This window comes from Capricornis sumatraensis, chromosome 20 (genome assembly GCF_032405125.1).
Source record: "Capricornis sumatraensis isolate serow.1 chromosome 20, serow.2, whole genome shotgun sequence".
Lineage (NCBI taxonomy): Eukaryota > Metazoa > Chordata > Mammalia > Artiodactyla > Bovidae > Capricornis > Capricornis sumatraensis.
In genome coordinates this window covers 9,444,318-9,465,791 of record NC_091088.1, presented here as the reverse complement: position 1 = coordinate 9,465,791, position 21,474 = coordinate 9,444,318, and the positions used below count along the sequence as shown (strand labels likewise).

The 21,474-nt window shown below is 38.9% G+C and overlaps 1 protein-coding gene across 6 annotated transcripts in view; it reads right to left on the bottom strand.

Annotated features, from left to right (window-relative positions):
• CNTNAP4 (contactin associated protein family member 4) overlaps positions 1–21,474 on the bottom strand; it is a 280,255-nt gene that overhangs the window by 28,254 nt on the left and 230,527 nt on the right. For all 6 annotated transcript variants that reach the window (XM_068991747.1, XM_068991751.1, XM_068991753.1 and 3 more), the window contains 2 exons: positions 13,044–13,214; positions 11,805–12,023 (listed from right to left, as the gene is read on the bottom strand). In XM_068991747.1, coding sequence (XP_068847848.1) covers positions 11,805–12,023; positions 13,044–13,214 — 390 coding nt within the window. The remainder of the gene's footprint in view (positions 1–11,804; positions 12,024–13,043; positions 13,215–21,474) is intronic.

The following is a 21,474-nucleotide window of genomic DNA, read 5'->3' as shown; positions in this document are numbered from 1 at the left end:
CTAATTTGTTGTTCAGTCAACTCTTTGCGACCTCATGGACTGCAGCATGCCAGCTCCCTTGTCCTTCACTAGCTCACACATAATAGCATGGCAGTAACTATTTATAACTACAGCTAAATGAACATGAGTCATAACTAAGTATTAATACTCAATTAATTTACTGTGAATAATCAACACACTCATTCATTAAACCAATTGTAGTAGCAGCGGGGAGCATGATGTTTCAAAAGTTGGAGAGAGGTACATTTCCTCACAGGGATGTTTGGGTCCCTGGGACTGAGAACATTGATAAAACTCAATGAGTATTTCTGAATAAATTGATTCTATGTTTTTGGATAATGACATACCATGAAGACAAAACTGAAAGAATCTCTGAGAAGCCTGGGACTCATGGTGTTACATAATTCAGATTCATAGATGTAATGGTCCCTATTCAAATAACTGTATTCATTTATTTATGCCATTCTCACCATTTTTTCAAACATAATAAAGTTATATATAGTTCCCCTATATATTGCAATTATTTTTTAAGTAGATAAATTCAGATGTTTATTTGGAGTTTCAACAGCAAACTCAAAAATTCATAGAATGAATAGAAAAGTAGAAGGACATAGTAGAGCTGAAAAGCACTATGAACCAGTTCAAGATAATTAAGATTTACACAATTTTTACACAACAGGAGGATACAAATCCTATTCAAGTTCCCATAGACTATAAACCAGGAGAGACCGGAACACATCCAGGGACATAAACCCAGGTGCAAATTTTCATGGTCTAAAGGTATTGAGTCAAATGACTATTAAATTTCTGTATCCAAATGGCTTCAGCTGACATAATGTGCACCTCTTCAATGAAGAATATGAAAGTCTTAAGGGGGTGGGTGGCATATGCTCTATTTATAGATCCAGATTTAGTGTGGGATGGAGCCAGACAGCGTACAGTTCCAGGTTCCTGGGCAAGGCAGGGACAAGGTGGCGTTATCCCAGTTTCAGAATCACTGTCACCCTTGCTGCGCTTCTCCTGCGCCTCCTCAGTCTTCTGCCATCCCTGGTGTCTCTCTGCACCCCTCATCTTCGGGACATCTTTTCCTTCCACATCCAGCCTGCTGCTATCTTGACTCAGTAAGAATGTCTAGGGCTCAGTCAAGTGACAGAGATTCTTGGGGCATCCTTGCTGGAGTTCTCTTTCCTGGGTAAGGAGGGTGGCCTGCAGCCTTGGTTCTAGCTCTGGCCCAGGCACTCTTTGGAGGAGGGCCAGATGCTATGAAGTCTGCATTAGAGGTGTGTATTCCTGGTGTATTTCACTGCTTCCTGTTACAGTATTTTAAATCACGGTGTAGAGTTTATGGTACACAGCACCACTAAATCACAGTCTGTTATGCATTTGTCACTCTGAAATATCCACAGGCTCTCTGATTTAGGGGTTTATCTCAGTCTGCCAGTGACATAATAATAACTAAATAACCTGGAGTCCAACAACTGAAGACATCCATTTTCATCAGCTCCAACTCGTTCATTCTTGTTTGTTTTCTGCTGCTTTGTTGCAGATGAGAAACTAGAGGCACAGATAAGTTCAGGGACTAGCCTGTGGGCATAGCTGAGAAATTTTAGAAGAAACACGTTTAGTCAGAGGCAGAGTTAAGGCAAAAACCTACAGTTGGGGATGCCTCCTTCCTCTCCACACCAAAACTTGGTCAAAATAGAGGAGTTCCGTTTTCTTCCCCTCAGATCACTTTCAATTTCAATGGCATTTCAGTCCTGCTAGCATTATTTAGCGACTCTTTTCTGGACACTGTCTGACACTGGAGGTGCAGAGTTACATACAGTGGGTCTTGGTCTCACAGATCTCACGGTCTAGTAATGGATTTAGGAAGGGAAACATGAGCATAGAAAGAGGTAGAAAGAGATACCAAGTGCAGAGGACGGGGATATTCACAGGTAGAAATATATGCATATACATGTGAAATGCATGCTTAGACAGCACTTGTAATAGTGAGAAGAAAATCAGCACAGTTTGTAAATAAGATTTCTTGATTCTGTACTTTTAAAGTGTTTCATGTGTGTGTCTGCTCAGACACTCAGTCATGTCTGACTCTTTGCGATCCCATGGACAGAAGCCCACCAGGCTCCTCTGTCCATGGGATTTCCCAGGCACGTAGTGGGCTGCCATTTCCTTCTCCAGGAGATCTTCCTGACCCAGGGATCAAACCTGTGTCTCCTGTATTGGCAGGCAATTCTTTACCACTAAGCCACCTGGGAAGCCCTTTTAAAGAGCTAATGTTTGCCTAATTAAATGGCTTTAAACTACATTTTAAAATTACCAAGAAAATGTGGTGTCCAATTAAATAAACATTTGCAGCACATGGGTATTAAAGATTTTTACTCTACCATTAGGCTTCAAGTTACTAACCTTTCATTGTAAGATGTAGCTGTTCAGGAAAACATGGTTCATGTAAATAGGGTTGGGCTTGAAAGCTTAATTAGACATTCCAAAGACTTCTCCAGGTTAGAGGATGTCCAATTAAAATGAGTTTCAGTTTGATTAATTGATTCTGGATGTTTCTGCTGAGTTATTATGTTTGGAACCATCTTCCAATTAATTTTCCATCAATTTACCTGCCATACTGTATCAGATATAATGGATTCTGGAACTTCATATACACAGGGTATTTTGTGAAACAAACACCCAACCTTCCTATGTGGATGAATACAACCGAATCTGTTCACTTACACACAGTATTGGGATATTGCACCTAAACAAGTATGCTAGGTGCTGAGTGGAGACTGAGCCCAATCCTTTTATCACGTTCCATGCTCTCAGGAAGTTAGGCTAAGTGACAGATGCTATTGTCACAGAGTCCAAGCTGGCTCTTTCCTATGCCAATTTCCCACTACTTCTGTGGCAGGAAGACCTTTAATTTTTTAACGGCAAATTATTTATGTGATGTGCTCGAATATAACTGAGGATTAACTGGGAACTGTGCAATCCATCCAGGGGCCTTAGAAGAACAAAGAAAATAAGATCCCTCAAAATCCAAAGTGCAGAGGCTTGTCGGGCAGAGGACAGGGGCTCTCTCTGAGCAGGGCACTCTGCAGAGAATGGCAGGGAGGCCCTGGCCACGGGCCTTCAACGGGGGCAGGGAAGTCACTGGGCATGTGGGCGGGGCCGGGACCAGGTCAGGGGACTGTGCTCTGCACACCACGCAGCAGATCTTCCCAGCCATCCCCAAGGTCCAGGGTAAGATGCGGCCTTGCAGCAACAACAGCATCAGTTCGTGTTAGTGCTGAGGCCGGACGCTCAGCTATAGTTTTGCCGTGGGACATTCCTTACTGAACAAAGCCCTGCAAGGCTGGGAAGAGCAGGACTGTCCTCCCTCAAGTTCAAAGAGCTGTGACGGCTGCAAGAGGTGGGTGGTGTAAGAAAGCATGCCACAGGCAGAAAAGTCAGTCACTTTTTCCTGAACCAGAGCCAGTGATGAGCACGGGTCCTGGTGGCAGCAGCAACAGGGAAAAATGGGTCTACTCAGAGTTAAGGCCACAGTGCTGAATAGTTTGACCATACTAAGGCCTGTTTTTCAAAGAAATGAAACTTGGTGCTACTCATCATATTCTCTGATCTCAAGAGATCCCATTTGAATTCTGATTTTAGTCAACAGTCACTCAAGATTTGCCACTGGACAAGGAAAAGTCCACTGGGAGTTTCTCTGGCTAATCATGAAAATGACATCTCAAAGAGAGAAGAAAATATTTGAAATAAATGATATGATTACATTACAGAGCAACACAAATTTTATTGCACTGAACTTTGGTAATGAGGGAATGTATTTATGACTACAAAGGAAAATTAGCCTGTAATAAAAATTATTCAAACATCAAGTTGTTTGGCCTATCAAAAACAAACAGAAAGCAAAGAGAAAGAAATCTAGAATATATTATAATTAAGAACTTCTGCTCATCAAAATACATCAGCAATGTGAAAATGCAAACCATAAAGGAAAATATCTATAATAAATGAATCTGTAAAGGACTCATCCACTATATATACAAAGAACTTCTAAATTTTTTAAAAAAGAAGACAACCCTGTATAAAATGGGCAACAGATCTGAACAGCCACTTCAAAAAGGATGATATCCAAATGGCCAACAGAGATTTGGCAGTGTCTCCTAATGCCTGACATATGCTTATTCCTATGACCCAGTACGTAGAAGGCAATGGCCCAGTAATTCCACCCCTAGGTACACAACCAACAGGTATATAAGCATATGTTCATCAAAAGACCAGCACAGGGCTTTGTATTTGTAATATGCAACTTTAAAAGTATGCAAACGTCCATCCGCAGTAAATAAATATATCTTTGTTCTGGTACTGTCCTGGTACTTTCCTGTGGCTCAGCTGGTAAAGAATCCGCCTGCAATGCGAGAGACCTGGGTTCGATCCCTGGGTTGGGAAGATTCCCTGGAGAAGGGACCGGCTACCCACTCCAGTATTCTTGGGCTTCCCTTGTGGCTCAGCTGGTAAAGAATCCACCTGCAATGCAGGAGACCTGGGTTCAATCCCGGGTTGGGAAGATCCCCTGGGGAAGGGAAAGGCTACCCCCTCCAGTATTCTGGCCTGGAGAGTTCCATGGATTGTAAAGTCCATGGGGTTGCAAACAGTCAGACAGGACTTTCACTTTCACTTTTCTGGTACTGTCAGTGTCCCCAAAGCTCCCCAGGCAATATGAATGTGTGACTAGGTTGAAAACCAGCCTTCAGAGCTTCAAGATGTTAGAGTTCAGCATTAACCTTTGTGTATGGTATTTAGAAACTGTTTGCTCAAGATAATAAATATTTGTAGATTTGCTGCAATTCAAATGCAATGCAAATGACTTCTGAGTCTATGTCAGGAGTCCTTACTTCTCCTTCGGGTCCTAGTCCCAAAGTATTGAAATGAAGTTTGCCCCATTTAGAAACCTCCCAGTGAAAGAATTCAGGCTGCAAACAAAAATTGCAGAGCTGGTTGAATGAAAATCAATTCAAGGCTAATTTAAGACGCTTCTAAGAAAAATGCTGAGTTTACAAACCAAAATAGAAAATGACCACTGTCACATTTCAGCTTAAAGAAAATGATTGATTCTTTTCTCTGCATCATTTCCGTGGCTAGAGAATGGCTGTGGGTGTGTAATCACAGCAGCGACTCTCAACATTGAGTCTCCCATGTCTACAAGGTCAAGGGCATATGTTTAATCCACCAATCAGCATTGAGTTGCTAAACTTATATTTTAAGATAGGGAACAGCATTTCTGAATAGGACTATTTAACTAAGACATGTCATGAATCACACACAAACAAAAAAGGACAGAGGGAAAGAACGTGAAAAGGTTGGTAAAGACTTAGTGCCATAATTTAGAAAAGATTGGAGAAAGATGGGCTACAGATAGGAGGGGAATCGTCATTTTTACACTAAAAAGCAATGTGATGGCTGAGATTTTCTGGGGGGAGGGAAGATGTTCTAGTGCTTCTCATCTGACCATCACATCAATGTTAACTTTTTCATACAAAGATTTCCATTCATGATTTCATTACTCCTTCACTAATCTAAACTGCATGCCATCCTACAGTTTAGATTAGTTGAAGAGAGTTATGCTAATATCAGGAGCTACATGGATTGTTTAAGTTCTTGTTTTTTATAATTCTGTGGTATAGTTCAATCTCTGAAACTATATGCCACTTCCTTATGCCTATTTCAACTGCCATGTATAATTGTTGCTCAGCTGAATCACATTTTCAGTCATGCTTTCTATTTAGTTTTACTGATTTTGCTCAGAAATAAAAAGATTTTGCTCAGAAGCATTAGTCTTGCCTCAGAGTCTCACTATGAGATGTGAACACACTTTATTATTGGTCCTTAGAGGACAGAGTGAAGCAAGCGATGGAGAAAATACACCGGTTTCCTTCACGTTATCCTATTGCCGTGCTCACTTCTGAGAGGCTGCCAAAACCTCTCATCTCAAAAAAAGGTAACGTAAATCAACATAGACCTGGCTATGGTAGCACAGGCAGCTGGAGAAGATCATTTAAATCAAGATTAACATATATTCAAATATCTGCAATGTTTTACTTGTAGGGAAAAGTGTTGAAGAGAGTATCTCAAACAAGCACATTTCTACACTGTTGAAAGTTCTACTGTTTCGTATTTGCAGTCCTGCAAAATAACTTGACTTGGTATTTGAAATATTCCACATGGGGTTTACTGTTTTGTGCTCTGCTGCCACTGCTGCTGAGTCGCTTCAGTTGTGTCCGACTCTGTGCGAGCCCACAGATGGCAGCCCACCAGGCTCCCCCATCCCTGGGATTCTCCAGGCAAGAACACTAGAGTGGGTTGCCATTTCCTTCTCCAATGCATGAAAGTGAAAAGTGAAAGTGAAGTCGCTCAGTCGTGTCCGACTCTTAGCGACCCCATGGACTGCAGCCTACCAGGCTCCTCCGTCCATGGGATTTTCCAGGCAAGGGTACTGGAGTGGGTTGCCTTTGCCTTCTCCAGTTTTGTGCTCTATTTGGTCATAAACAAGAAGGTGAATTTTTTTTTAATAAAAACTACTGAATGCTGCGGTAATAACAAAATCTAACTTCGACCAACTGATACACTAACCTTGGCCTTTCAGCTTTGCCTTATTTATAAAAACTGTGCTTCCACATAATTTAAAATATCATCATCATCACCATCATCAGTGTCTCAATTTAAACATTTTTATTAGGAGAAAAAGTGATGCTGGAAACTACAGGCTTACTCTTTTCGATTACACTTATTTATTTGTCCTGATCCCCAAATAAAAATGATGGTCGTTATACACCCTTGAAAATACTGATTTGTCATAATTATTTTTAATATGGATGGGTGAACTACAAGTTAAACTCTTGAACCTGTAAGTAAGGGAAATGAAATTGCCCTTTAAGATTCTAGCCAGAAAATCAATTATATTGGATTAAAGCAGAGATTCCCAGTCACCCAAGGAGTCAAGGCTCTGAGAGTTGACTTAACTCCAACAATGTGAAGGCATTAATATGTGGGGAAGCAGTTTCTAAGAGAAGATCCCTCTGCATTCGTCATGTGCTGGCAAAGAACACTTGAACAAAGCAGCCCGACTTCCCAGTGACAGTGATGGTGGGTGGGTGGAACTTCACTGGGGAGGTGGGCTATTTTCTCTGGACTATGAAGAATACCCAGGGGTCTTTTCCAGGCTAGCGAGACTGTGGTTTGGATTGCATATGTGGGGTCAGGGAACAGCTTTAATCCCGGTGCAAGTTAGGATAAAGGAAGAAGACAAGATAAGCTAACTTCAGGTGAAATTAAAGACTGAGAAATGATGTGAGTAATGCAGAGAACTTGCCAAAGGATATTAGCAGGAGTAAATGGAAAACACTAGCAGCAATAAGGAACTCGTTAGTAAGTGGTGTACACCTCCAGTTAAGACATATCCCAACTCTCTTTATTGCCATCTCCCCTATGGCCCATGTTGCCACGATCTCTCTTGGAGACTAAAGCCATAGCCTGCTTCTACCTTTTCCCTAGTAAGAGAGAAGGCAGAAAACAGAAATTAGACCATTCTACTCATCTGAGCCTTTAGAATAAAATCCAAAGTCCAGACCATGGCCTTACAATATATAACTCGACCTCGCTTTGCACCATCCTCTCCTCTCACACAAATTCCATCCTCAGACACCATGACTTACTCTTTAATTCCCTAAGTTCATCCCCACTGCCTGGAATTCTCTTCCTTTGGATGTTCACAGGGATCCCGTTCTTACTTCCGCTGGCCTCTGTTCCAATGTAAGGTCCTCAGAGAGGGCTTCCGTGAATACCCCACTTGAAATAGAAGTCTGCAAACAAAACTGCCTGTTGTCTTATTCTACTTTTACTTTCTGTATTTATCGTTATCTGAAATTTTACATATATGTGTGTATGCAAGCTTGTGTGTGTATATACACATTGTTTTATACACATACATATATATATATATGGAATGCAAGGTCAAGTGGGCCTTAGGAAGCATCACTATGAACAAAGCTAGTGGAGGTGATGGAATTCCAGTTGAGCTACTTCAAATCTTAAAAGATGATGCTGTGAAAGTGCTGCACTCAATATGCCAGCATATTTGGAAAACTCAGCAGTGGCCACAGGACTGGAAAAGGTCAGTTTTCATTCCAATCCCAAAGAAAGGCAATGCCAAAGAATGCTCAAACTACCACTCAATTGCACTCGTCTCAAACACTAGCAAAGTCATTCTAGTTACTTGGAGAATTCAGAATTCTCCAAGACAGACTTCAACAGTATGTGAACTGTGAACTTTCAGATATTCAAGCTGGATAAAAAAAAAAGGCAGAGGAACCAGAGATCAAATTGCCAACATCCACTGGATCATCAAAAGAGTTCCAGAAAAACATCTACTTCTGCTTTGTTGACTATGCCAACGCCTTTGACTGTGTGGATCACAACAAACTGTGGAAAATTCTGAAAGAGAGTGGAGTACCAGACCATCTCACCTGCTTCTTGAGAAATCTATACGCAAGTCAGGAAGCAACAGTTAGAACTGGACATGGAACAACAGACTGGTTCCAAATAGGGAAAGGAGTACATCAAGGCTGTATATTGTCACCCTGCTTATTTAACTTATAAGGAGAGTACATGAGAAATGTTGGACTGGATGAAGCACAGGCTGGAATCAAGATTGGCAGGAAAAATATCAATAACCTCAGATATGCAGATGACACCACACTTATGGCAGAAAGAGGAGAAGAACTAAAGAGGCTCTTGATCAAAGTAAAAGAGGAAAGTGAAAACGTTGGCTTAAAGCTCAACATTCAGAAAGTTAAGATCATGGCATCTGGTCCCATCGCTTCATGGCAAACACATGGGGATTCAGTGGAAACTGTGATAGACTTTATCTTTTGGGGCTCCAAAATCACCGCAGATGGTGATTGCAGCCATGAAATTAAAAGATGCTTGCTCCTTGGAGGGAAAGCTATGACCAACTTAGACAACATACTAAAAAGCAGAGACATTACTTTGCCAACAAAGGTCCGTCTAGTCAAAGCAATGGTTTTTCCAGTAGTCATGTATGGATGTGAGATTTGGACTATAAAGAAAGCTGAGCACCAAAGAATTGATGCTTTTGAACTGTGGTGTTGGAGAAGACTCTTGAAAGTCCCTTGGATGGCAAGGAGATCCAACCTGTCCATTCTGAAGGAGATCAGTCCTGGGTGTTCATTGGAAGGACTGATGTTGAAGCTGAAACTCCAATATTTTGGCCACCTGATAGGAAGTACTGACTCTGGAAAAACCCTGATGCTGGAAAAGATTGAAGGTGGGCAGAGAAAGGGACGACAGAGGATGAGATGGTTGGATGGCCTCACCAACTCAATGGACATGAGTTTGGGTAAGCTCCAGGAGTTGGTGATGGACAGGGAGGCCTGGTGTGCTGCAGTCCATGGGGTCACAAAGAGTCAGACATGACTGAGCAACTGAACTGAACTGATATTTATATATGGATTTTTTTGTTTTGTCTTATTTGTTTTTATTTTGTTTTTTATTCTTTTTTGGCTGCCTCTTGCCTTTTCCCCTGAAATATACTCTCAGGAAGGCAGAGAACTACCTTTTGTTTTAATAAGTGCTACATCAAACTGGCTGTGATTATTACTAGCTTTTTTGGTACTAGTTTTCACCCATTTTATGCTAATTCAGTATAACCATTTAATTATAATTTAAATTCCACTGAATCTTCCCAAAGGAGAAAGGTATTTTCATCTAGAAATAAAAAGCATGCTGATTTAACAGTAATGTTGTAAATTGACAAATTTTGATGTTACCTTGTATGTATTATTCTATTAACTTGGTTGGGGTCCTTTCCTAAGAATTGTTCAGTCTTATAGTAGAGGTGAAGATAAAAATAGACACTTCTATGGCCTCATGACATTCAATGATGCATCTCTACCTAAGGCTGCAAGACTTTCTTTCAACATGAGTCCATTTTTTAATATACTCACATTAACCACTTCTATTTACTCAGTTAGCTATGAGTAGGAAAGAGGAGACTATATAAAGAGATTTTTCTCAATAGACGTAACTTTTTCCAAAGATCTTTCTTTCTGCTTTTCCTTTTAAATTTCAATGATTTTGAAAATACATTAAAGATTTCAACTTCTAAAACTTTCTAATAACACAATCATGCTTGAATTTAACATATGGGAATGTAAAAATCCTAACCAATATTCCCCATAAAGATAAAATCTCTTAGATCCTTATTAAAATTATAACACATGACTGATGGCAAAAGATTCAAGTCTGCCCTAATATATCATCTATATCATAAGAGTATTTCTATCCATTACAACTACCTGAAAACAAATTAAGGCCAGGGTTCCTATCAGACACAATACACAGTGACTCCATTTCTAGGAAGTTAAAATTCATACCAAGAATGAAAGGTCATGCCCAGGCAAACCACAGCAGATTTCACTGAAAAATTCGAGGACTGTTTCAGCTTTCTCAATTTCTAAGAACAGGAAGGCTATTTGCTAGATCCTGACAGATTTTAAATTGCCATACCTTTTGCTGTGACCATCTCTTATTGTTTGTAACTCAAGAAATATCTGTGTCAATTTCCTGACTGAGCTCCTAGCATGTTATTAAAAGAAAAGTTATGTATTTCCTCTCATGTTTTCTTTATTATTTCCATACCCTTTAATCAGCTTCATCCTTCCCAGTGATAGAGCTTAAAACAAGGCCATTAAACAAGAGAAGATGTAATGGGGATCTGATGAGAATTTTGCTCTAAAACATAACTCTTACAAAGGCTTGAAACAGTTTCTCATAATTTACAATTTATCCTGAGTGACAGTGTTGCTGTGTCCTCATTTACACTAAAATATGTGAAAAGTGATCAAGTAAGAGATAATTCCTTGAACTTCATGGTCAATTAGTCCTGTAACTAGCAAAGATGTAAAACAAACACACCCAGAAGGATTCTCCTATCAAGTCTATAAATACCAAGTGAATGTAATTTGAAAATAAAGGAACAACATTTGGATATAAATGTAAAGTAGGCCATCAGAAGGCATCAGAAAAATTCGGAAAATAACGGACACCAGTAGAACTGGTATAACTGGTCAAACCATGGATGCTACAACAGTTTGCTCATGCTAGTTTTGTTTTGTTTTTTTCCTGCCATTGGCTTGTTTTTGGCAGGGATCACTGGTTGGCATCAGCTGGATTTACAAGGAGGGTTCTTCGACTTCCTGGGGAACAAAGGTAAACAAGTCCAATATCATACTAAAGACACTAACATTTAAAAAAAATTGGAACAAGCCACATAATCTGGAAAATTAAGAATATTTATGTTAAATTTATATGGCACCCTATGTTAATTACATCTCAACAAAACTGTAAATGAAAAGAATGCGGGTTTAGGAATTAGTCAAACACAAATGTGAATTTCATTACTAGGTGGGTTTCTGAAGGCAAGAGATTTCAGCCTCCTGCACCTCAGTTACCTTGTCGGTAAAACTGGGATAATATCCATTGCACAGGTTGGTTATGAGGGAGTAGTAAAAACAGCCAGTGTAGCCTGGAACACAGGTTCTCAATAAATGGTGGTTTGGGGGTGGTGTTATCATTATCTTATCAGTTCAGTTCAGTCCCTATGTCGTGTCTGACTCCTTGCAACCCCATGGACTGCACTGTTATCTACAGCTGGCATTATTTTCTTTCGGCCCATCTCTGCACTTACATCATGCAATTAAAGACAAATTGTCCAAAGCAGGGCTTACCCACGAAGAGCTGACTGTTGAGCTGCAGGAGGACATGCCCGTCTGCTGGGGCCGGCTGTGTCCTTGGTGAGAGCTGATCCACTTGAACTGAGGCCTCTTTCATGTTCCTCTCAACCCTAACATGGTGCCACTGGTTGTCGTTGAAGTGAGTGGGTGACTGCACCGAGATTTCAAAAGGCCCATTTCCCACATCAAATGAAAATGTCACAACTGCAGGAGCTGGAAGCGTCAGACACGAAGATGGTTCATGTTAGTCCCCGTGGTGGGGGTCTCAGTCTTCAATACCCTTGGGAAGAGCCCCATTGCATCAACAGTCACTAAACATGAAGATAATGGTCTGCATTCTATGGAAGAAACCAGGGATGTCGGTGTAGAATAAACATGGAATGAGACAGTAAAATACGTTTGTATTTTGTGGGGAAAATGGATTCTAAGAAATTAATCACTGGAGCTAATTGTTCATATTGACAAAAACTAAAGCTATTTGTTTGTTTAGTCTCTCAGTCATTTCTGACTCTTTTGTGACCCCATGGATTATAGCCCACCTGGTTTCTCAGTCCATGGCATTTTCCGGGCAAGAATACTAGAGTGATTTGCCATTTACTCCTTTAGGGGATCTTTCCAACCTTGGGATTGAACCCATGTCTCTGCATCAAAGCTATTTAGCCAGGGGAAGAGAATTAAATAGCATCTGGAATTTTATGTAAAAATAATTTTGACAGTGATTCAGGGTTTATTTAATTTCAAAAGCATGCAATATACATTTGATATCAAAATATTAGCAGTCTAAGAGGATAGCAAAACAATATGGCTGGTTAATTTAATTAATTTTTAAACTGAGTATTTGGATTTTTTAAAATGTTTAATTCTTCTGAATTTAAAAGACATTTTAAGTTGGTTCTAGAGAATACTAATAATTTCCCCAAATTATCACATTATTAAATAATTTTCTTGCAAAAAATGCTATCTTAATATCATATTTTTCTTCCCAAAGGACACAATGAAAAGATTTGGTTGATAATGCAGAAACACAGTACTTTAAAAATTAGTTACAGAATTTACTCATAAACCCCTATAATAGGAAATGGCACCCACTCCAGTACTCTTGCCTGGAAAATCCCATGGACAGAGGAGCCTGGGGGGCTACAGTCCACGAGGTAACAAAGAGTTGGACATGACTGTACACACTCATTACTCCTAAACAGAATTCCACAGACGTCTAAGGAAAAGACGACTTACAGCGTAGCTCTATCCGTATGAAATCGGTAATCCCCAGGTTCTCTAAAAACACCCCAGATGAAGCTGTTGTCTTGAAGAAGAAAGACACATCCGCACTCAGCTCTCCATGAAAAGTAGGAAAATGGAGGTAGGATGCCTCGGTATTGAAGGAAGCTGAATTCCAAAATAACTCTGTTTTATTTTTAACAAAAAAATAAAAAAGGAAACAAATTCATAAAATAAATGACATAACTACATTTTCTATTTTTTGCAGTTTTACTATTGCTCATTTATACAAAGTTGCTCTTTTTGGTCTGTTAATTATACAGTATGCAAAACATGAAAACATGATGAGAGATTTTACAAGGATTGGAATTCTGGGTTCCTTCCAACACAGGACAGGAATGATAGCTACACTAAAGGTCTGAAAGTTATATTTCATATGAAGAAAAAAAACCCACAGCCTAAATGCCAAATGGTTATGGTAAGATCTGCCAAGCATTAATAGACAAGTTTTTTTTATAATTTGAAAATTGAAACACCTACATTACTTTAAATAACAAAACTCTTCAGAGGCTCAAAATGTTTTTCGTTCTAACACTTCTAATTCATGTTTTACAGAACTACACCCTCAACAAACTGTTTTCATTAATGGACTTTGTGATTGTGATTGGCAGTAAAAATATTCTCACCTAATGACAGATCAAGACAGTACTTACTCTGTGCTATGCTGATAGTCCCACAGAGAAAATGTTCTTTTCATCCTAAATTATCTTTTACTCTGCTTGTTAGAGTGAGGAAGAAGGCTCTCAAAAATTTTTAAATGCTCAAAACAAGAAGGTGAAAGTGTTTCAAAATTGAAGTATATTAAGACATTTGCAAAAAATTATGTGGACTATATAGTTAACTATAATTTCTGTCATACAGAAATACAACTTCTTCACTTTCCCACTTTTTTTTTGGTTATCTACAAATTTTCTTTTGAAAAAAATATTCTGGGCCTTACATAGCAGAAAATATGGGGGAAAAATACACATGCAGTGGCATGAAGTGACAGGCGTGAAATCCAGCTGGATACACGTGGTCGATGAGAAGCATTATTGGAGCAATGAGCTATGCAAGTTGTCGACACATCAAAAAGAGATCTACATCTTGAGTTTTAAGCAACTGCCTTCATATATACTCACAACACTGAATAAAATTCAACTAAATCACCTTCCTGGAAGAAAGACTTATTGATCCTCTGAAGTTAAAACAGAGGAATTTCAAAACGATTCATTATGCTAGCAGAGAACAGACACAGAGTTAGAGTTACAAGTCACAAACGTGACGTGGCTTCTATTTATTCCTTAAGATTGTCATTTCTTCTCTAAAAATTCTGGATCCAGACAAACGGTGCTTACATTTATTGTATTTTTTCTGTATTTCCTATGGACCTGATTCAAAAGTCAATCCCCAGCTCATATGTGGACAATTTTAGAGCTGAGTTTATTCAGTTGAAAATACACTTGAAGGGACTTTTTTCTCCCTACAGCCAAGGAAACTGTATATTTTCTGAGTATGTCAAACTTTGCCATTATTTCCACTTTATAGCTATTTATATGCCTACACATTTTGCTTTCTAGAAACGAAAGCAAGAAAATGCAAAATATGAAGCCAGGGGTAATAACACACTGGTGTTCTTAACAGTTCTTACCTCATCTATTTTTAGAAGGAATTAAATGTCTGTCTGCTGAGATATATAAACATTAAAATAAAGCTGTAACTTTAAATTATGGAATATTATTAAATCTTGCTCATTTGGACTGATTACTAAGAGGAACACTCAGAATTACTTGAAGGTCTAAATTAGATAATATCACTATGAGAACAGAATATTCCATTGGCTTCATTTTTAAATCACAACTAACCCAATAGAACATCATATACAGGGCTTCAGGGAACTGGTTCAAACAGAGGAACGAATTCTTTGAATTGCTGCTATCTTTACAATGAATGCTTCTATAGTAGGGAAAACAATTTATTATCTTAGGTAGTTTAAGCACTCTCACACACCTCGCTTGTCTAGTTACCAAACCTTATTTTACAGACTCACGTAGGTAAAAACCGAAGAACATTTAACTGAATTAAGAAATTGCTCCTAATCCACAACAACTATAAAGCAAGCCAAGAAGACCAATATTTCTGTGATCAAATAATGTTATTGGCATTTGATAGCTCAGATCTTTACAGGCTGTGCCAAGAAGCACCCGGGAGGATGTGGGTTGCCTTGGAGAAAGAAGGGGCAGGAAAGAGGAGGCGGAGCAGAGCCCAGCAGGCACGCCGCAGCAGAAGCAGCAGGTCTTTCCAAGAGAGGACTTCATGGCTGCGGTGGTTTAAAAATCCCTAAGCTATGCCTGCAGCAGACCTGAATACAAACGCCTACTATGTGGATGCTCTTTGTCATCCAAGCAAAACATCACTTGCAGCAACACAGATGGACCTAGAGATCGTCATACCAAGTGAATTAATTCAGACAAAGACAATTATCTATGATACTTACATGCGGAAGATGAAAATATGATACAAATGAATTTATTTGCAAAACATAATTGGACTCACAGATGCAGAATACAAACTTATGGTTACCAAAAGGGAAAAGTGGAGGGCAAGGAGGATAAATTAGGAGTTTGGGATTGACATGTGTGTGTGTCAGCCACTCAGTCATGGCCAACTCTTTGTGACCCCATGGACTGTAGCCTGCCAGGCTCCACTGTCCATGGAATTCTCTAGGCAAGAGTACTGAAGTGGGTTGCCATTCCCTTCTTAGGGGATCTTCCTGACCCAGGGATCAAAGCCGGGTTTCCTGCATTGCAGGTGGATTCTTTACCACCTGAGCTACTAGGGAAGAACGGACATATGCATATTACTATACATAAAACAGATAATCAACAAAGAGACCTGCTATATAGCACAGGGACCTCTACGCAGAATTCCGTAATCAACTATATGGGAAAGGAATCTGAAAAAACACAGATATAAGTATATGTAAAACTGCATTATTCTAAGTAAATAATAATTACTATAGTCTCAGTTATATTCACTATAGAGTACTAGAGATATGGAAAGATTCCTTCAGGTAAACCACTTATTAACTTTCTAGAATTCAAAAAAATTGTATGAATAATAAGATTCATATATTTTTTTACATAGAAAAGAAAGATGTACCCAGTATTTAATTCTATACACAAGGTAAAGAGAGCCCATGGGGGAAAATTAACTTAGTAGAATATTAAGGTTACAATTAATTTTTTAAACATCTGTTTTACTAAACTTTTACTTATATCATTCATTAATGATACTGATTCTCTTTTAAAAAGCAAATATATTTATAGAGACATAAAGTAGATTAGTTGGCTGGGAAGATGGAAAACTGAAAGATGACAGAGGTTAAGAGGCCTAGAGTTCTTTCTAGGGTAATGAAAATGTTCTAAAATTCACTGTGGCAAAGGTTACACAATACTGCGAACACACTGTCACTGAACAGTTCACCTGATATGGTGAATTGCACAGTATATGAATTACATGTCAATAAAGGTGTTTTAAAAAAGGACAATATTTGACAAATCAGTTTTTAAGACACTATGTTTTACTTTTAAAATCAAACTGCGTGACCTGCTAACACCTCTTTTACTTCTTTCTCTCTTTTTTCAAAAACCACTTATACGAGGTATGACTGATGTGTAAAAAGCTGTACATATTTAGTGTATACAACTTGATGAGTTTTGTAGCACTACCTTCTTAAAAGTGAATAAATTAAAATGAAAATACAGAAATGCTAAGGCAAGGGATAATATACTAGTCAAAGGAATCTTTCTGAACACTTAAATTGTTTTTAAAAGTTGTAAATATGGGTTTCTTTAATGAAAATTTTTATTTTGAGATAACCATAGATTTCCACGGAGTTGTAGGAAATAATAAAGATTCTGTGTACCCTTTACCTACTTTCCCCCAATGATAATATCTTGCAAGACTGTGGTCCAATATCACGACCAGGGAATTGGCATGGATATACTTAAGGCACGGAACATTTTCATCACTACGCTTCACTCTTACAGGCACACCCTCTTCCATCCTGCTCTCAGCCCCTCTCTAACCCCAGGCAACCACTAATCTGTTTTCCACCGTCATTTGAGGAACCCTGTACAAATAAAGGTGTACAGCATGCAGTCTTTTGAGACTGATCGTTTTCTCACTCATAATTATCTCTTAAGATCCACCCAGCTTGTTGTGTATGTCCATAGTTCATTCCTTTTTATTGCTGAGTAGTGTGGCATGGCACGGATGCTCCACAATTTATTTAACTATGTGCCTGCTGAAAGACATGTAGGTTGCCTCTAGTCTTCAGTTATTACAAGTCAAGCTGCTATGAGCATCCTTGTGCAGGTTTTTGTACAAATAAGTCTTCAGTTCTCTGGGATAAATGCCAAGGGGTATAATCAGTGATTCTAATGATACTTGCATGGTTTTTTTTTTTTTTGAAACTGCCAAATATGTCCAAAGTTGCCATATCAATTTACATTCCCAGCAGCATGTGAGTGATCAGTTTCTCCACATTCTGACCAGAATTTTGTGTTGTCACAATTTTTTTTTTAATTTTAGCCATTCTGAAAGGTGTGTGATGCACAAGCAGATAGAGGAAGCTAAAGAGGGGAGACAGAATAGAGACAGAAGAAAGAGAAAAAGCAAGAAGAGAGGAGTGGGTAACAAGGTGGAGAAACTTTAAGAAAATCAGATAAAGGAAGCTCAAGGAATAAAATATGATAAAACTCAAGACTTAAAAAGTAAAAAGAATTTATTAATGGTGAAGGGTTACCAGATATAGTGGAGCTTGCAAAATTATATTATATGATTATCGGTTAAAATGGGATTGATCCTCCTTCTTTTTAATGGTTTATAGGTAGTCTGCCAAATGCAACAGGACTCTGTCAAACGGAAGAGAAATTAACCAAATCACTAGTCAATATCTTTTTCCAGTCTAAGAATACAACTTCTGCAAAGTTATTTATTGCCTACATGCACCTTTGATTATTTAATGCATTCTGGGCAGCTGTGATTTCTCAGACAGCTGAACAAGTCAATGCAGGCAAAATGAAGAAACTAATTTCAATGACAAGGGTTTCTTAGAACAAGAAACTTCAAACAATCTTTTCAAACCATGTAAGTTCTGAGGGTGTCTTGATTAGACATGAAATTTCAACACAATGAATTAACTGAGAAGAACTACATTTCACAAAATTAGTAGAAAAATTCAAATGTCAAAGAGCTTTAAAAAAAATACTACCTTGTCACATAATTACTGAGAACAGAAATTTAGATCACGCTTACAACTCTTGAAACAGACTACAAAATGCAGGCATACATTTTACCACATCATGTCCTATTTTAGGAAAAAGCAGCAGCACACAGCACTGAGTTTTAAGTTACTGACCTGTAAGGATAACTATTCCTTCAATAATTCAGTCAGAAAAAGCAAATCATCTCAAGCTGGAAAAGTCAATTAGGCCTCAGAATTTCCCACAGCAACATTAAACATTAGAAGATAAAGGAGCACTGTCTACAAATTTCTGAAAGGAAATATAGCAAACCTAACTTTTTTTTTTAAGTATTAAGGTAACAGGTAAGTCTAACCAAATTTGAAAGAATTCTGAGAGAAAAGCACATCCAAGATCTTTTGGTGAAAATTAAAAATAGAACATTAATTCATAATGAAATATGAATCAAAAGGTATCTATCAAAAGACACCTTAAAAAGCTAGAAAAGACAAGACTGACTGAATCTCTTAGTGCAAGTCAAGTAGGATATTATGTACAAACTGAAGAGTCACAAAATGTGATGCAAAAACATTACATCACTTTCTTATAAGGTTAAATACAGGGTTACCTTATACTCTAGAAGTTCCACTCCTAAATGTATATGCCTGAGAAGTGGAAATATACATGTCCCAAAAAACACTTAGACACAGATGTTCACAGCAACATTATTCATAATAGACAAAAAGCAAAACCAGCACAAATGGCCAACAACTGATTAGTGGATGATCAAAATGCGGTGGATCCAGACAAAGGAATGACTAGGCCTTAAAAAATAAAGAATAAAGAATATTTGATATAATCTACACTATTAAGAAGAGGTGGCAAGAATACACAGAAGAACTGTACAAAAAAGATCTTCACAACCCAGATAATCACGATGGTGTGATCACTCATCTAGAGCCAGACATCCTGGAATGTGAAGTCAAGTGGGCCTTAGAAAGCATCACTACAAACAAAGCTAGTGAAGGCCATGGAATTCCAGTTGAGCTGTTTCAAATATGGAAAGATGATGCTGTTAAAGTGCTGCACTCAATATGCCAGCAAATTTGGAAAACTCAGCAGTGGCCACAGGACTGGAAAAGGTCAGTTTTCATTTCAATCTCAAAGAAAGGCAATGCCAAAGAATGCTCAAACACAACTGCACTCATCTCACATGCTAGTAAAGTAATGCTCAAAATTCTCCAAGCCAGGCTTCAGCAATACGTGAACCGTGAACTCCCTGATATTCAAGCTGGTTTTAGAAAAGGCAGAGAAACCAGAGATCAAATTGCCAACATCCGCTGGATCATCAAAAAAGCAAGAGAGTTCCAGAAAAACATCTATTTCTGCTTTATTGACTATGCAAACGCCTTTGACTGTGTGGATCACAATAAACTGTGGAAAATTCTGAAAGAGATGGGAATACCAGACCACCTGACCTGCCTCTTGAGAAACCTGTATGCAGGTCAGGAAGCAACAGTTAGAACTGGACATGGAACAACAGACTGGTTCCAAATAGGAAAAGGAGTACGTCAAGGCTGTATATTGTCACCCTGCTTATTTAACTTACATGCAGAGTACATCATGAGAAATGCTGGACTGGAAGAAACACAAGCTGGAATCAAGATTGCTGGGAGAAATATCAATAACCTCAGATATGCAGATGACACCACCCTTATGGCAGATAGTGAAGAGGACCTAAAAAGCCTCTTGATGAAAGTGAAAGAGGAGAGTGAAAAAGTTGGCTTAAAGCTCAACATTCAGAAAACGAAGATAATGGCATCCGGTCCCATCACTTCATGGGAAATAGATGGGGAAACAGTGGAAACAGTGTCAGACTTTATTCTTCTGGGCTCCAAAATCACTGCAGATGGTGATTGCAGCCATGAAATTAAAAGATGCTTACTCCTTGGAAGAAAAGTTATGACCAACCTAGATAGCATATTCAAAAGCAGAGACATTACTTTGCCGACTAAGGTCTGTCTTGTCAAGGCTATGGTTTTTCCAGTGGTCATGTATGGATGTGAGAGTTGGACTGTGAAGAAGGCTGAGTGCCGAAGAATTGATGCTTTTGAACTGTGGTGTTGGAGAAGACTCTTGAGAGTCCCTTGGACTAGCAAGGAGATCCAACCAGTCCATTCTGAAGGAGATCAGCCCTGGGATTTCTTTGGAAGGACTGATGCTAAAGCTGAAACTCCAGGACTTTGGCCATCTCATGCGAAGAGTTGACTCATTGGAAAAGACTCTGATGCTGGGAGGGATTGGGGGCAGGAGGAGAAGGGGATGACAGAGGATGAGATGGCTGGGTGGCATCATGGACTCGATGGACGTGAGTTTGAGTGAACTCCAGGAGTTGGTGATGGACAAGGAGGCCCGGCATGCTGCGATTCATGGGGTCGCAAAGAGTCGGACACAACTGAGCAAATGAACGAACGAACAGTATGGATAAACTTTGCCAATGTGACGCTAGGTGAAAGAAGCCAGTCGCAAAGATCCCACATTCTGTGTTTTCACCTGTATGAAATGTCTAGAATCGGTAATTCAGCAGAGATAAAGAGTAGATGCATGGTTGACTAGGGCTGGGGTGGGAGTTTGGGGAAAATGGAAAGTGTGCTAACAGGTACAAGTTTCTTTATGGGGTATGAAAATGTTCTAAAATTGCTTCTGGTGATGGTTATACAACTCCATTTAATATACTGAAACACCATCAGATTGTACACTTCAAATAGGTGAATTACAGGGCACATGGACTGTATCTCAATAGAGCTGTTACCAACAAACAGCATAAGATTAAACCAGCCAACTTCAGTTTAGAGTTCAGAGGCAACCAATATTCTCAAGCGTGTGCCAACTCAGGAAATGCAACACGCTTGAGTCTTTCAGAAAGGAAAAAAAAGAGAAAATATCATTACCTGAAAATGCAATTCATCCAAGAATAAACAGAAAAACATTCATTCATGAATAGAGGGCCTCTGACATCAGGACCAGTGGTTAGTATTCAAAAAATAGACAACCATACAAATAATAGCAAAACTAGCAAAAATTGGGAGGTGGGGGGAGAAAAAGAAGACGAGATGACAGATGCATGCTAATTTTCACATTTTTCAGAATAGATCAAT